The 17,073-nt window shown below is 35.1% G+C and overlaps 1 protein-coding gene across 2 annotated transcripts; it reads left to right on the top strand.

Moving 5' to 3' along the window:
- The first annotated feature begins 851 nt into the window (after positions 1-851).
- On the top strand, positions 852-16,207 carry elovl1a (ELOVL fatty acid elongase 1a). Of its 2 annotated transcripts, none has more exons than XM_051122116.1 (8): positions 852-1,076; positions 8,987-9,078; positions 9,306-9,496; positions 10,068-10,148; positions 11,493-11,549; positions 11,740-11,845; positions 12,101-12,240; positions 15,468-16,207. In XM_051122116.1, exons 2-8 carry the CDS (start codon positions 9,018-9,020, stop codon positions 15,777-15,779), a joined length of 948 nt encoding a protein of 315 aa, XP_050978073.1. In that variant the 5' UTR covers positions 852-1,076; positions 8,987-9,017; the 3' UTR covers positions 15,780-16,207. The 2 variants fall into 2 exon arrangements, with proteins under 2 accessions (XP_050978073.1, XP_050978064.1); XM_051122107.1 differs by lacking the exon at positions 852-1,076 and adding an exon at positions 7,151-7,461.
- Positions 16,208-17,073: the final 866 nt, after the last annotated feature.

Consider the following 17,073-nt stretch of genomic DNA (forward strand, 5'->3'; position numbering starts at 1 on the left):
GAAGAATCTTATTTTTCCTCAACCCTAACTCTGCTAGAAGTTCACAAAAGAAATATAAGTTGTCAGGTCACATATTTAGTGTTTATACATTATTAGAAATGTTCTGCGAACAGAACCTGTTTCAGGAGAATAAAATGATCTAAACATTTCAAATAATTTCCTCAGAAACTGGAAGAGGGTGTTGACATATCATGGTTGTGACACAGGAAATATTAACATTTGGATTTAAAATATTCTAAAACTATAAAGTCTTTGATGTACTCTGCAGAGGAGAAATGTGGCAAGGGTGTCTGTTAGAGTGACAGCTGCCCCTGAAATTCCCTGATTTCTTTCTTTCTTTTTTTTTTTTTTACATTTTCATGAATGTCTGACAGCGTTGACAAAATGCTTGTGCCTTATGAACAACCATGCTTCGATATGAGATATTATGAAGCGTTGCTTTTGATTAAACATAATTAAAAAAAAAAAAATTATCCATTTTATTGCTTTTGAACGATTGAACCCCTCTCTGTGGACACGCTGGTTTTGATGTAGTGAGAAGACAGTGTGTCATAGATTTGATATAATAATGATAAAATTAAATTTATAGAAATAATTATAGAGATAATTGTGTTAAATACATTCTATTATTAATCCCTCACAGTATTTACACTTGAAAATATTTTCTTTTTTAAACCTAATTGCAGTTACAATTGCTGGACATGTTTTGTCCCACGTCTCAAGAATCAGTGCCCTGTTGGTGGAAGATTTTTTTTTTTTTTTTTTGACTGTAGTACAGCGACGCCTACTGGCGGTTTATTACTACACAATGTAGAAGTAGCCAAGTAGCATCACACGAATCCCATTAAGCTCATCAAAGTCATATGAGACGTACACTCCTTTTAATAGCGCTACTTAAGAGCATATAAATCATGTCGTGTGGCTCTTAGCAAAAACATCTTTTTATAGATGTCCTGATACAAACTAAGTGACATAATAAATTAAAACAAACGACTCAAAACATAATAGATACAAAAAAACCCCAGACCTTCCGGACATCCAGAGCGTTTCCTGCGTCATGACGCACGATTGATCAGGTGGGCATGCAGTTTATCTGTTGTAAACTTGTTCGTGATTTATTCTGTAAGATGACATTTGTGGCTTTACAATACTGTATTAGCAAAGCAGTACATTTATAATGGGTTGAATCTTTTGACATGGAAGATGGCGAACCATGGTGACCTGTGAATGAACATATCTGTAACCCACCCCTGGTGAAAAAAACAGCATATGCTGGTAGGTATGTTTTGATGCTGGGATGCTGGTTAGGTGGGTTTTGATGCTGGTTTAAGCTGGTCCTTTGCTGGTTTATGCTGGTCCTTAGCTGGTTTATGCTGGTCCTTGACCAGCAACATAACCAGCAAAGGACCAGCTTACACCAGCATCAAAACCTACCTAACCAGCATTCCAGCATCAAAACACACCTACCAGCATATGCTGTTTTCTTCACCAGGGACGTTGCACTTTACACAGATTTTTTTAATTTTGTCTCCTTAATGAATCTCTTCAATTAAGTTAAAACATTTGTTATATTTTTATGTTAATGTTATCACTCAGAGTTCAAAATAGTATTCTTACAAAAAAAGGGTAACATTACCATGTGACTTTTGGTGCCTTATTGTATAACTTTGTGTATTGTGGCATTGCTAATGGATTTGAATATGGTTTAAGTGACTAAAGAGCTGACAGAGGTGTAAAATTGTGCTTTGTTACAGACTTGAAGACTTGCATAAATCATTGAGCGTACAGTTGCTTCAGTGTCTATCAGATTCAGCAAATATTAGTGTGTTTTTTTAGTGGTGAAAAGAGTACGAAGAAATTTGCTGTCGAAACTGACACATATGAATAATGTTCTCCCTTCTGGAAAATCTAGCTTAGGCTGGTGTTTGTGTTTTGGAACATGGCGACTGGTTTCTAGCTGGTCTGAGCAGCGACCCTTGTTCCACAAACAGGCTTGACCACTCGAAGATGCTGGTTTGTTACTGCTTTAGGATGGTCTACCAGCTTTCATTACAGATGTTTGTCAGCACATGTGTATTTGCAATGACCCAAACTTTTAAACTGGTTAATGCATGGTATTATCACTCAATGTGTTTAAACTTTCAGATTTCTCTATTAAATATGTTTTGGCAAAATATGTTTTGGTTCTAGTGACTGAACTACGTTTTAGTTTAGAAATTTGAATAATGCTTTAGTTAGTTGTTCTAAGCAGAAGACATTCCCTGTTTCCTAATCACATACCATCCGCCCTAAATAGCATCCGTGATGGAGTAGGTGACACAATCGCTTTGGGACCCATAGTATGACGTTGCATAAATGAGTTAGGTGTGGCTCTGCTTTCTGTGGCTGTAGTCGTCAGACATCCTTTTTGCTCTCCTGACTAAATTCATTGTTCATTCGTGTTGTGTACTGAAGTTTCAGTTGGTGATATTTTGGCTGTGCTTTCACTGATAGACGCTGGTGTTGTGCCCAATTCTGACCTTCGCCAGATTACTACCCAGCCCCCGCCCCCCAGTATTTGTAGGTTTAGGATTAGGGGTGGGGTTAGGATTCAGGCAATCAGGTAGCGATTTCAACAAGAGGGGGTAATAATTTGGCGGGGGTCGAAAATGGGCACAACACTGGCACTACAATCTGTGTTGTTGTGTCATTCTTAACCAACAACATCAGTGTCCAGAACTGCCCCAAAACTGATGTACGATGATATAAAATGACAAAAGATTTTAGAAGAATTTAAGTGTTTCAAAATTAAGGGCTGTGCAGTAGAATCTGTGAATTGCATGAGGGTTCTTTAGAAAAACACTTATTTATTAGGCATATTAGAATGGTCTGTGAAAGATCATGTAACAATGGAGTAATGGAGAAGTCTGGAGTATTGGCTGCTTTTCTTTCAAAAAACATTTAAAAATTCGTACCATTCCTAAACTTTTGAATGGTATATTTAGCGTATTTATTTTAAAATTTAAATAAATCTAAAACCTAAAATGTTTGTTGGTAAAAAAAAAATATATATATATCCACTGAGATGTATGTCAGTTACGCACACTCACTCAAAAAAATTAAATTAAATTAAATTAAAGTAAAGTAAATTAAAGTAAAAATAAATAAATAAATAACTTTTTTTTTTTAAATCTATGAAGTGTGTAATAGAAGAAAATACTAAAATGTCCTAGTTGTCAGTTTTTAACAAATATTTAAAGATATGTCACAATATAGAAATATTTTCAGATATTTAAAGATATATTTATTGTGGAGTATTTAAGATGTTTATGAACTCCTTGAATTTAAATGAACTGCACGCATCTAAATGAAATTGTCAAAATAATTGAAAGATGTAATGCTGATGTGTGACCACCAACAAATTAAACCCATCAGTTGAAAGAGACAGTCCAGTTTCACTACTTTTGTTAGTGGCTATTCCCTCTCATTCAAGAGACTATTAGCTAAAACTATTTAAAGGTCTCTGTCTTTTTTTTTTTTTTTTTTTTTGGTGAAACCTGATAATCCAGCATCATTTCTTTTCAGAATCTGCTGATGTATCTGTATTAGCATATGAATGCAGCCCCTTGGCAGATCAGCACCCTTCTGTTTCTGCAAGTCTCACCAGCAATTCATAGCATCCATTTGGGTCTAGTCATCAGTCTGAGTCTCAAAAATGTGTCCATTTAAGCAATTCAAAATTAAATTAATTTATTTTTCAGTCACGAGGGCAGAAACAAGAAGCAAAGGTTTATTCAGTAGAGTAATGAGAGAAATAAGAGACAGCTGATTCTTTAAATTGAATCACGTATGACTGATTTTGCTTTCAGACTCTCCCAGGTCACTAGCTGTTCATTTTGACCTATTTAATGCCCAGTGTGTTGGGGACTGCTCTTCTAAAATATTAATTGGCTAAAAGTCCAAAAATTTGAGTATATATAGGGTGGTAGAAATTTATCAATACATCTACTGCACAATTTTTGTAAACTTTTGTTGTCTACCTAAGAGTTAAAGGCATAATCATAACTGCTGTGGCTGGTCTTCTGATGTGATATGGTCTGTAGAGGTCGGGTTATAGCAGTTGAAACATAAATAGAACTGGGAACTGAAGGAAAGTGATGAGAATATGTAATTAAGGTCAGGAGATAATAGCAAAACGTCATAGCCACGTTTATCTCGGTCAGTCAGGTGTTGAGTTGAAGTGCTGTGAAGGAAAAGTTTACATATGATCCTCAGGTGTGAGGTGTTAAGAATAGAATGATGATAACAGTAAGGAATGTCACACAAAGGAGTGTTACTCATAACTTTTACAAAAAAAAAAAAATCACACCTGGACAGGCCTATAACTTAAAGATTCTTCTGATTACTGTACACATATGCATCTTTTGTGAACCCATATCATTCAAAAAGTTTGGGGTCAGTAAGATTTGTTTTTTTTTTTTTTAAAGGAATTAATACTTTTATTCAGAAAGGATGCATTAAATTAATTAAAGATGACAATAAACACATTTATAATATTATAAACAAAAAGTTTCTATTTTAAAATAAATGCTGTTCTTCGGAATACCTGAAAAAATGTTTCTTATGCAGCAAATCAGTATATTGAAGACTGGAGTAATGGCTGCTGGAAATTCAGGTTTGCCGTCACAGGAATAAATTACATTAAATTACATTAAAATTACATTTAACATATTTAAAAATATGTTAAAGTAGAAGGTTATTTCAAACTGTAATAATATTTAACAATTTTTTGATCAAATAAATGCAGGCTTGTTGAGTGTAAGAGCCTGAAAAAACATGTAAAATTTCTTACCGCCCCCAAGCTTTTAAACAGTAGTGTTTAAAGTTTAAAGTAAAGATGCATATATTGTCTTTATAATTTGTATGGATTATATAAACATGATTAGGAATGCTCATAGCACAGGTTGCTGTGCTGCTGCCCGTCAAAAGTTTTCCCCTTCATGTCCTGCAGTTATTAATAATTGAATCAGACTGACGTTTTTGTTTTTGTTTTTGTTTTTGTAACATCACCTGATGGCTACAATAGTTGAATGCTCTCCAAGTAAAATGCTTTTTCTATTGATTGCGCCTGGATGGTTCAGATATCATCATTCATTCTTTCCTGCTTACCTCTACTTCTGTGTAAGTGAAATTTTTATCTATTTTAAAGACACAGTGAAATCAAAATTGGAGTTTTGTGGCTTGTGGTTCATGTCTATTAGCTCTGAAGCAAATAGCTTGTCCTACTCATAAAAAGTGACAAATTTCACTTTTAGCAGAAATGTACATTTAAAATTGAAAGACTGTAACAGTGTTAACAAAAATATTGATGATTTACTGATTCCTTCATTCGTTCATTTTTGTTTAATCAAATTCTCCCAAATCCCCCATTATTATTATTATTATTATTATTATTATTATTATTATTGCTAAAAGTAGTTTTTTGTACCTCAGTAAAAAAAATAAATAAATAAATAAACTAAAATATTCCAGTTGTCACTTAAATTAACATTAAGTAACTTAAAATTTCAAGTTGATGAAACTAAAAATTAAGTCAGCGGGGTAACAAATTACATATTATATATTATAATATATATATATATATATATATACACATAAACATACTTGTGTTTATCATTTTAAACTAAATATGTGTATTATTGTAATTATTATTATAATTTGCTTTGATATAAAAGGGTGTACAAAGTTCACAGAAGTTCTCTATACGTGTTCAGAGATGTGTTAAAGTATGTAAAAGGATCTTTATCTCTACTGTCTCTTCTCATCTCTTGATCTAAAATGGTTCAGCGTCTGTTCTCAACCACAGGAAGTTCACAAAACTCTTCATAATCATATCAGGACTATATTTGCCATATTGGAAAATACCTGCTAACCCATAGAGCACTTTTGCTGTAGAACAGGGTATTTTAGTCTTAAATGATGAGATTACCCAGGTATGAATATGTACTTTTGTAGACGTGAAATTTGATTAAATGTAATTTTTTTGTGCCACAGCACTCAGTGTGTCAGTTATCAAACTGCTTTTTGTGAGAAAGTGGCTTGAGCACAGAGACTCCCCACTCATGTCAGGATTTTTGTCATTCTTCACCTCCTCCCGGACTGCTACAAGAGTGCGTCAGTTTGACGGATCCCACACCCTGTCCTCAACGTCTGAGGAACGGGTCAGACCAGTGCTACGGGAATCCAGTGAAACTGACTGGTAGTGTCCCTGTGTAAAACGTGTGCCACATGGTGTCTCAGAGTCGGAGGGCTCAGTGACTTACGCTTATAGACATGTATGATATGTCTGTCATTGTTGCTGTTTTAATTTAAAACACATTTCATTCTGATATAGCATATCTAGTTTGAAGAAATATAGCCCAGATTATCTATAAGCCCAATTACACATGAAAGTAAACAGATATATATAATATATACTAGAGGTCTTTGTCTTAGAAGAAGTGACTAGTGTACGTTTATGACATATTATGTGTGGCAAAATCTCCTTAGATTATGAGTTTATTAGAAATAAATAAATCGTTTTATCATTATTAGAAATAAAATTGATTTGAAATAAAATTATTTAATGAAAACCTTGAAAAAATAAATTGACTTGACAGTTGAAGTACTAAAATTACTAAAATAAAAAATGAAGCTAAACAAAAAAAAATCCAAAAACATAACAAATGACTAAAATTTAAACTAAAATTTCAATGAAAACTAAAAATTTAAAGATTAGTAAATGCTATAATACATTTTATATATTTGATTTAATAATGAATTTTAATGTTATAATCATTTTGATCATTTTTTTTTAATGATGAACCTAGGATAATTGTAAATTGTGTATATTATTTTTTTTTTATCATCATCATAGGTCTTTGCGTATTGGCCTTACTCTCCCTGGATAGGCCCATATTTGTAACCCAAGGGAAACAAAAGCCTTTTCATTGTTAAACAGTCACCGCTCCATTCTCGCCTACTTCCAATGCATAATAAAAAACCGAACCAGTATCAGAGCCAATCACCGACCAGCCTCACTCTCAAGAGCCAATTACTGAGTTTAGAGGGCGGATCCTGTCCGATGAATGCAGGTTGCAATCCCGAAACCAGGCGGGTGTTGTCTCTTTAGAATGAGCTGCTGGTCAGGTTTATATTGGGCAGGGAGTGCGGCCTGTCACTGCCTTGGCAAAACTCCCACTGGAATACATACCTCCTTATTCTATCACTCAGTTCACTGGTGAAAACTGCTGTGGTTCAGGGCCACTGAAAGAAAGGATAAGGACACTGGGAAGAACCAAAGTTCAGAGACTGTTTCCACTGCTTCCCTGGGTCTCCCATCTATTTATTTGCCCCTGTGGGGCAGTGTTGTTTCAGTTTGTTTTTTATATATTTATTTATTTATTTTTGGCTGAAGTGACTGTATCAACAGAAAGACAGCAGGTAAGCTTAAAATATACTTTTGTATTTTTAATAAGCTGCGTTATGAATGGGAATCCCTCGATTTATTTGTTGGGGTAGTTTGTTTGTTTACTTCTTATGTAGGCGACTGAGACATTAGATCCGTTCAGCATAGGCCAAAAATCTGTCAGGATTTTGTTTTTTTTTTGTGTTTAATTCTTTATTTCTGTGTAGGATTGACTGTTTATTTTTATCTTGTCATTAGCAGTTCCTGTCTAGTGAGTTAATCTGATTCTATGACAGGATAAATATCTACGTTTCTCCACCTCACCAGTTTGACTGGCTCTGCACTGTTGCACTATTAGTCATTCATTGGAGGTCAGGTAGTACAGATGACATCATTCATTACCACATGAATGAGTTTAGAATGTCTTGTTTGATTGTCTTGGAGTTTTCAGACATCATTTTATATGAATTCAGAGCTCATACCATATTGAAGAAAAACACTTTGTATGAATTCTGTGAGCCTGACCTTTCAGTGAACAGTAAGAGTTGTCTCATTTTTTTTCACAAGAATTGTGTTTCCCTCTTCCTCTGCCTTTATGGCGGTTCTGTTACATTTTGATGAAACAGGTGGTGATGCGTTAGATGTGTAGGCAGAAAAGCAGTGAAGGGTCTGTTTAGTGTGCTTTGTCATCATAGTCCATTGTTTTCGTGTCGAACATCAACCCACATACAAACAGCTGTGGAGAATGACTTTAACTCTTTATAGTGCTGTTCTGTTTGCCCGGTCAGATCCCACGTGTGATTTGAGCAGTACACGCTCCTAAAAATAAACTTCTTTAGTGGCATCTACAGTTCCATGATGAGCCTTTAACATCTTACCATTGCAAAAATGTTTCTTTATTAGAGAAAAAAGATTCTTTAGAATGTTTAAAGTGGTCTTCACACTCAGAAAAGATTCTTTTAGGAACTGATGACTGAAATGTATTTTGGGGAACCCAAAATGAGCATTCCTATTGTTATAGTGTATAGAAATAATCTGTTCATTCCAACTTCTGTTAGTCAACCTTGACATGCAGAGCAAGAAAGGTGGTGATGAATGGTCTGGTTTTCAGCAATTGTATCTGGAAACCAGTACAGTGACTTGTTTCATAAAGTTTTCCAACATTTTTGCACAAGCATTTACTATTAAATACTGCAAAACTCTCCTTTACAGCCCTATCAAGATTTAAGGTACAATTTGTGAATAAAAACAACCATCATGTGCCAACCACACTCAGAAAAACTGGTACAAGAACTGTAACTGGGTCAGAATCCTTTCAAAAGGTAGAATCTTGTACATTTTGTACCTTTTTTTCTAAGAGCGTAATAGTAATAGTTCAGCTTTGGTAACATCATGTACCACTCAGGTTCGCTCGGCCAGCTGTTTCCTTGTTTGCTTTTGCTGGGCTGTCATTGTTGACTCTGACTCTTCTGTCTTTCTGATAACAGCTGACCAGCTTTTACTAGCTGGATTGTTCCAGTCTGCTCATCTTGTTCTAACACATTTATTTATGTCCTCCAGTGTATTGGTTGTCTGAAGAAATAAAGACAAGATGTTCCAAGAGGTGCTTTCAAACATCTTGAAGTTCTACGACTACCTTCTGAAAAGAACCGGTAAGAGTTTATTGCATCATGCTTTTTAGATAAACAAAACCCATCAATATTACTAGTGTATTTAATGTCTTATGCAAATAAGAAATTATGAAAGCTTTAAGATTTATCATAACTTCATTCATTTGTTGTATACCGTCCTACAGTTTGGTCACTGGTAATGAAAAAATGGCTGTAGAAGGATGTGGCTTGTTTGATGTGGCTGATCATGTGCTGTGTAATTTGCACAGATGCCAGAGTACGGGATTATCCGCTGATGCAGAGTCCCATTCAGATGACGGTCATCTTGGTGGGTTACGTAGTCTGCGTTTTATATGTGGGACCACGATTCATGGCCAATCGGAAACCTTTCCGCCTCAACACAGCTATGATTGTCTATAATTTCTCAATGGTGGCCTTCAACGCCTACATTGTTTATGAGGTAGGATACTCTTTCATTTATTTGAATGCGTGTTTGGGAGAGTAATTTAAGGTATTGAACCTCAGAACTTCACCAGAACCACTAGAGGATTAAAGACACAGTTGATTCAAAAATGAAGATTTGCTCACCCTCGTTTATAATAGACCCTCATAAGAGTAATTCTTCTGTAGATCACAGAAGGAGATGTTTAGCAGAATCTTCACACTGCTCTCTTCCATATAATGAAAGTGAATGGTAACCATAGCTGCCAAGCTCCAAAAATGGCAAATAGTCACAATAAAAGTGGACTTTTGTGATGACTTTGTCTGACAACCAGACTGCTTGAGTTGTGTAGATGATTTTTTATAATACTTTTATTGTGCTTTTTTTGAAGCTGGACAGCCTATGGTCATCATTCATTTTCATTATATGAAGATGATCAGCATAAACATTCTGATAAACGTTGCCTTTTGTGTTCTACAGAAGAAAGTCAGAAAGGAATGACATATGGTTGAGTAAATTATGGTACTTTTAAAAGACCATGTTACCATATTGTTGTACTAACGTGTAATTTTGGACCTGCCTAACGCAGTTCCTGATGTCTGGCTGGGGAACAACGTACTCTTGGAGATGTGACCTCTGTGACCCCTCCAGCAGTCCTCAAGCTCTCAGAGTAAGTTTATTTCATGTTCTTCTGTGAACCTCAGAAAATATTAAGCAAAAAAAACTTTTCAAAATTGATAATAATAAAAATGTTTCTTGAACACCAAATCAGCATATTAGAATGATTTCTGAAGGATCATGCGACACTGAAAACTGGAATCATAGCTGCTGAATATTCAGCTTTGCCATCACAGAAATAAATTACGTTTTAAAATATATGTAAAAAAAAAAAAGAAAACACATATGAGAGACATACAGTTGAGGTCAACAGTTTACAGACACCTTGCAGAATCTGCAAAATGTAAATTATTTGACAATAAAAAGAGAGATCATACAAAATGTATGTTATTTTTTTAATTAGTACTGACCTGAATAAGAGATTTCACATAAAAGACATTTACATATAGTCCACAAGAGAAAATAATAGTTGAATTTATAAAAATGACCCTATTCAAAAGTTTACATACACTTGATTTTTAATACTGTGTTGTTACCTGAATGAACCAAAGATTCAGCATTTTTGTGTATTTAAACTCTTTCCAGCAATGACTGTATAATTGTGAGATCCATTTTTTCACACTGAGGACATCTGAGGGACTCAGTATGCGACTGTTACAGAAGGTTCAAATGCACTGATGCTTCAGAAGGAAAAACGATGCATGAAGAGCTGGGGGTGAAAACTTTTGAACAGAATGAAAATCTGAACATTTTTGTTTAAATATATTTTTCTTTTTCATTTAGTACTGCCCTTCAGAAGCTACAAAATAAGTTAAATTTACCCCGATCTTCAAATTCAAAAAGTTTTCACCCCCCGGTTCTTAATGCGTCGTTTTTCCTTCTGGATCAGTGAGTGTTTGAACCATCTGTAGTAGTTGCATGTGAGTCCCTCAGTTGTCTCAAAATCATACAGTCATTGTAGGAAAGGGTTCAAATACACAAAAATGCTGAAAAACTAAAGAATTTGTGGAACCTGAAGGATTTTTCTGAAGAACAGCAGGCAGTTTAATTGTTCAGGTAAAACAAGTAATTTATATAAAACTATCACTAAACAAAAAATACAGCTGTGGATCATTCAGGTAACAACACAGTATTAAAAATCAAGTGTATGTAAACTCTTGAACAGGGTTATTTTTAGAATCACATTTCACATTCACATTATAAATAACATGCATTTTATATGATCCCTCTTATTTTGGTAAAATAATTAACATTTTGCAGATTCTGAATGATGTATGTAAACTTTTGACCTCAACTGCATATTTCAAAAACATAAAAAAAAAAAAATCTTATCAACCCTAGAATTTTAAACGAAAGTGAATATTGTGACTAATTGTATCTTTCCTTGTATCCTCAGATGGTTCGGGCAGCCTGGATGTTCTATTTTTCCAAATATATTGAACTTCTAGATACGGTAAGACTAATTTGTTATTCTTATCTTGTTAGTCTTCATGCTATGATTATCTGTGCTGCAAATTTATATGTTGCATTGCATAGGAATATAATAATGTGCATTTTAAAAGTGCATACACACCACAGGCTTCATTATTAACTACAGGATTATTTGTTATCAGAGTTTAACAACAACTGTGTCTGTGATCCAGGTGTTTTTTGTGTTGAGAAAGAAGCACAGTCAGGTGACGTTCCTACACATCTTTCATCATTCTGTCTTGCCCTGGACCTGGTGGTGGGGCATCACTCTTACTCCTGGTGAGTCTATAAAAAGTCTATGATTTCAGTATTTATTAATTGGTTTTACTTCAAGACCCAGGGTCTTGACATCAGCCATCAGCCAACTAAAACTGTGTATCATATAAAAACAAAACAAGTCTTTGATTTTAGAAGCTTGTGAAATGTATTCCTATAAAGGATTTTTAGGTAATAAATAAGGTTGATGTGTTTATTAGTGTAAAGATGTCCAGTTTCATTTGCTCATTTCATTTATTTTCATGTTAAAATTGACAGCGGGTGGCATGGGTTCTTTTCATGCTATGGTGAACGCCTGTGTCCATGTCATCATGTACACCTACTATGGTCTGGCTGCTGCAGGGCCGCGGTTCCAGAAGTATCTGTGGTGGAAAAAGTACATGACAGCTATCCAACTGGTTAGTGTTAACTCTGTTAAATTTTTAAAACTTCTGTGACTTAGAGTATGTTCACACTTGTCATGTTTGGTTTGATTAAAACGAACTCTGGTGCGATTGCTGTGTTAGTGCGCTTCATCTGAGCAAGCATGACCGCTGCCATCCGAACCTTGGTGCGCACCAAACAAGCAGACTGAGGCCGCTAAAAAGATGGGTCCGCTTCCAAATGAACTCTGGTGCAGTTTGAATGATATATGAATGCAACAGAGACTCTCTTCTCAAATACTTCTAAACGAACCAAAAATAGGCAGTAATGACAAGATGCGACCCTATGCGACATGATTTCACAAAGGGAACAAGCGGTGTATCCAAAACAAAATGAGTAAAGGGCAAACATGGACCAACTAGGCAGTAAAGTGCCTTTAAAGGAGAGCTCCACTTCCAGAACAACAATTCACAAATAATGTACTCACCCCCTTGTCATCCAAGATGTTCATGTCTTTCTTTCTTCAGTCGTAAAGAAATTATGTTTTTTAAAGGAAAACATTTCAGCCTTTTTTCCAGTCCATATAATGGACTGATATGGTGCCCCGATTTTGAACTTCCAAAATGCAGTTTAAATGCAGCTTCAAATGATCCCAATGCGGTTGTAAACAATCCTAGCCAAGAGATCGGTTATTTTAATAAAAAGAATACAATTTATATACTGTTTTTGTTCCAGTTCATGACAGTTAGGGTATGTCGAAAAACTCCCATCTCATGTTCTCCCTCAACTATGAAATCGTCCTATATCGCTGTTTTACCTTTTTTATTAAGGGTGTTTGATCTTCTTTGCATGTTCACTTTGCAAAGACTGAGTCGGTACTTCTGCAGCGATGTAGGATGATTTTGAAATGATTTTTGAAGTTGAGGGAGAAAATACGATTGGAGTTTTTCGACATACCCTAACTGTCTTGAACCAGAATACACAGAATTCAGGGAGAGAAAGGCAAGGCGAGCGTTTGAGATTAAAAAAAAGTATTTAAATTGTATTTTTTTACATGAAAATAACCGATCGTTTCGCTAGATAAGACCCTTCTTCTTTAGCTGGGATTGTTTGAAGCTGCATTTAAACTGCCTTTTGGAAGTTCAAAATCGGGGCACCATACCAGTCCATTATATGGAGAAAAATGCAGAAATGTTTTCCTCAAAAAACATAATTTCTTTACAACTGAAGAAAGAAAGACATGAACATCTTGGATATCAAGGGGGTGAGTACATTACATATGAATCTTTGTTTTGGAAGTGGACTTCTCCTTTAATGAGCTCTTTGTGAGTTCCCAGGTGGTCAAAATAAATTCATATACACGCAACAATGAGCGTGCTTATTGAGCGTGCAGACGGCATTAGGTGTATCTGCTGAGCAGAATGATCAGTGAATGGGTACTTTGATGTCATACACCCACAGCACCGCTTTAAGTCAAATGCACTTTTCCTTTTGTTTGGAGTGTTCGGTGAGTTCCGTCACAAAATAAAGTTCAACCCGACCAATCAGGTTGTGAACGTATCACTATGCCCTTAGGTTCATTATCTGTAGGTTCTCTGTCAAATGCCAGTGTCAGCGCTAAACAGATCAGGACCAAATGTATAATTTTTCTTTTTGGTCCGGACCAAATAAATCAAACAAACTATACTACTAGTGTGACCACATCGTTAGAGGATTAGTTCACCCAAAAATTAAAATTTGCTAAAAACTGACTCACCCTCTGGCCATTCAAGATGTAGATGAGTTTGTTTCTTCATCGGTTTCCTCAAGTTTAGCATTACGCTTGCTCACTAATGGACAGTGTTGGGGAAAGCTACTTTTAAAAGTAATGCATTACAATATTCCATTACTTCCTAGAAAAGTAACTAATTGTGTTAGTTACTTTTTATGGAAAGCAATATATTACATTACTTCTCCGTTTCTTTTGCGTTACTTTTAAAATCTGGACGTGGCTTGCTTGCTTGTTTTTAATATAAAAAGTTCTATTTTTAGCAAATGTAAAAGCTCTTTCACACCAAAGGGAAATGAATAAACCTCAGGCTGAAGGAAAAGTAAACTCGCGTCTGTACAGTAGAACGCAGGAGAAGAAAGTTCACGTTTGCACAAATGAAGCACAGATTTTATTTGTAAGTATTTTTTTCTTATTAGTATGGTTAAAGTGGATCATCAAAGGTCAGCAGCAAAGACATTTGTTAATATAATGGGATTAAATACATAAAGGATATTTGTTATTTAAAATTTAATTATTGCAGGTTTGCGTCATATTCTCAGTTTGCATTTCACTGTTTTAATTCATTTTGGTGAAGACTGAATCTGTTTTTGTTCAAGTGAGATGAGTAAATGCATGTTCACATTTAGTTTAGAACTATAGTATCATGTTAACACAGCACAAAAAATGCCTCTCAACATTGGGACAGGAGACTAGTCAGTTAATAAATGGGAAAACAAAGTAACTGGCGTTACTTATTTGAAAAAATATCTCTGTAAAATTAAAAAGTATTGCGTTACTTTACTAGTTACTTGAAAAAAAGTAATCTGATTGTGTAACTTGTGTTACTTGTAATGCATTACCCCCAACACTGCTGATGGATTCTTTATAGTGAATGGGTGCCATCAGAATGAGAGTCTAAACAGCTGATGAAACGGTCACAATAATTCCCAAGTAATCCACACTACTCCAGTCCATCGATTAACGTACACAAATTCATCATTAACTTCCTCTTAGACTCCTCTTGTCCAAAATATTGTTTTCTTCAATGAAAATGTCATCTTGTCTGAATCAGGAGAGAAATGTGCACAGATCAAGCATCATTTAAAGTGAAAACAGTCCAAAACATGTCTCAACAAATGTGTCGTGTGGGAGGACAGAAGGGTGGAGAATTTGTGATTATGGATTGTGGCCAGAAGCAACGGTTAAAGATTGGAAAGTTTTAATGATGGATTTGTTTATTACAAATAAGCAGTTTATTGCTTCACAAAAGATTTATTTACGAACTGTAATCGCATGGATTACTTGTGAATTATTCTGATGTTTTTATCAGCTGTTATCAGATAAAAAAAGTTTTCTTCTGCAGTTAACTATTTGCATCAGTGAAAATGACATAAAAATTGAGATGAAGTAAAATTATAATACTTTTAAGTTAGTTTATTCTATTTTTCTTTCTTAACAAAATTACACTGTGACAGTAATAATTAAATTTCTTTTCTGTTGTATTTTCCACAGATTCAGTTTGTGCTGGTGACTGTCCATATCTCTCAGTATTACTTCATGGAAAAGTGTGAATACCAAGTTCCCATCTTCATTCATCTCATCTTGATCTACGGCACCTTTTTCTTCATCCTCTTTTCCAACTTCTGGATCCAGGCCTACATAAAGGGAAAGCGACTACCTGTTTCCACTGAGGACAAACCCAAACAGAACGGCATTACCACTGTGACTGAGCCAGTAGTAGTGGCCAATGGCAAACACTTGGAAAATGGCACTGTGCACTACACTAATGGATTTGCTCACAATGGGAAAGTGAAGGAGGTCTAAACAGGCCAATCAAAAGACATTGCTAGATTATTTTTGTCAAATTACGTTTTTTTTAAGATTGCGTGGGAGATGAAACGGCACATTGGATCTGGCGGTGGGTCCCCCTATCTTTGTATTTATGGATGTTGGAGGCTGGGGAGCACAATGCATGAAGAGAAATCGTCCACTGAAGTCGTCTTCATTGACGTCGCTCTGAAACCCGACAGCAAGTCTGTGGTTCAGTCCGCTTGACCTTGGCTTTTTTTCCTGGCATATGAGTCTCCCAGTTGTTTGCACACTGTACAGTTTTCACAGATCTAACTCATACTTGACTGTAAATAAATATTTTCTCACAGTTTATTGGAAATGTACGAGTTGTCCATTTTTTCAGTGTTCGTAACTTATCAGTTAATAAATGCTTTTTATAATAAATTGTATTTTTGGCTTTATCCTCTATTTGTGAAGTGGATTTTTATTTCAAAATTAAACAAAAACTTAATTAAACACACTTAAACAAACTAATGTTCAGTAAGTTTTGAAAGACCTTTATTTCGCATTCTTCAATCCTGAATTTAAAAGACTAGTTAAGACATGAGCAGCCTCACACAGTTGCAATCAAAATTATTCAACCCCTTGTCCTGCAAGACATTTTGCTGCAGAGAACCAGATTTTGTGAAAACAATTCAACAAATGCATCAGTAAAGTATTACAGAAAGTTTATTAATACACATTTGAGTAATTCTGAGAACATAAGTTGATGAATAATGAAAAAAAGGCTTTCAGATCACTGATCTGAAAAAATCTGTCTTTGGTTTTCACTTTTCTACTGCTTTCTTTAAATTTAACCAAATATTTTCAATGAGATCTAAGTCTGGAGCCTAAACAGGCCACTCAAGAATATTCTATGACTGATCCCTGAACCAATCATAAGTAGATTTTGGATGCATATTTTGAGATGATTGTCCTGCAGTTTAGTTTATTGATCATTAGCTTCAGACTTTGCACCAAAGGCATCACAATTCTTGCCAAAATGTTCTGATACTTCAACTAAATCCATGATATCCTTCATACAGTAATGATTTCGACTTCTTGCTACAGTAAAATGCCCCCATATGTTTGACCATGGAGATGGTGTGCTTATGCTTTGCCTTTTTTTTTTTTTGCACCAGACATACTGCTGATCCATAGGTCCAAAAAGTTCCAGTTTGGTCTATCCAAATGAATTTTAGCATGTTCAAGTCAACCCTTTTGTTCTTTTTTGTCAAGATTGGTATTTGCCAAGATACCTCAGCATGAAGGCCATACTTGTCTAGTG

Source organism: Labeo rohita, chromosome 2 (assembly GCF_022985175.1).
Source record: "Labeo rohita strain BAU-BD-2019 chromosome 2, IGBB_LRoh.1.0, whole genome shotgun sequence".
Taxonomy (NCBI): Eukaryota; Metazoa; Chordata; class Actinopteri; order Cypriniformes; family Cyprinidae; genus Labeo; species Labeo rohita.

Excerpts from the sequence above, each read along its gene's own strand:
- elovl1a (XM_051122116.1), top strand. The coding sequence starts at position 9,018 with ATGTTCCAAGAGGTGCTTTCAAACATCTTGAAGTTCTACGACTACCTT. Across the intron at positions 9,497-10,067 it reads ACGCCTACATTGTTTATGAG|TTCCTGATGTCTGGCTGGGG; the intron begins GTAGGATACTCT and ends TGCCTAACGCAG. Across the intron at positions 10,149-11,492 it reads GCAGTCCTCAAGCTCTCAGA|ATGGTTCGGGCAGCCTGGAT; the intron begins GTAAGTTTATTT and ends TTGTATCCTCAG.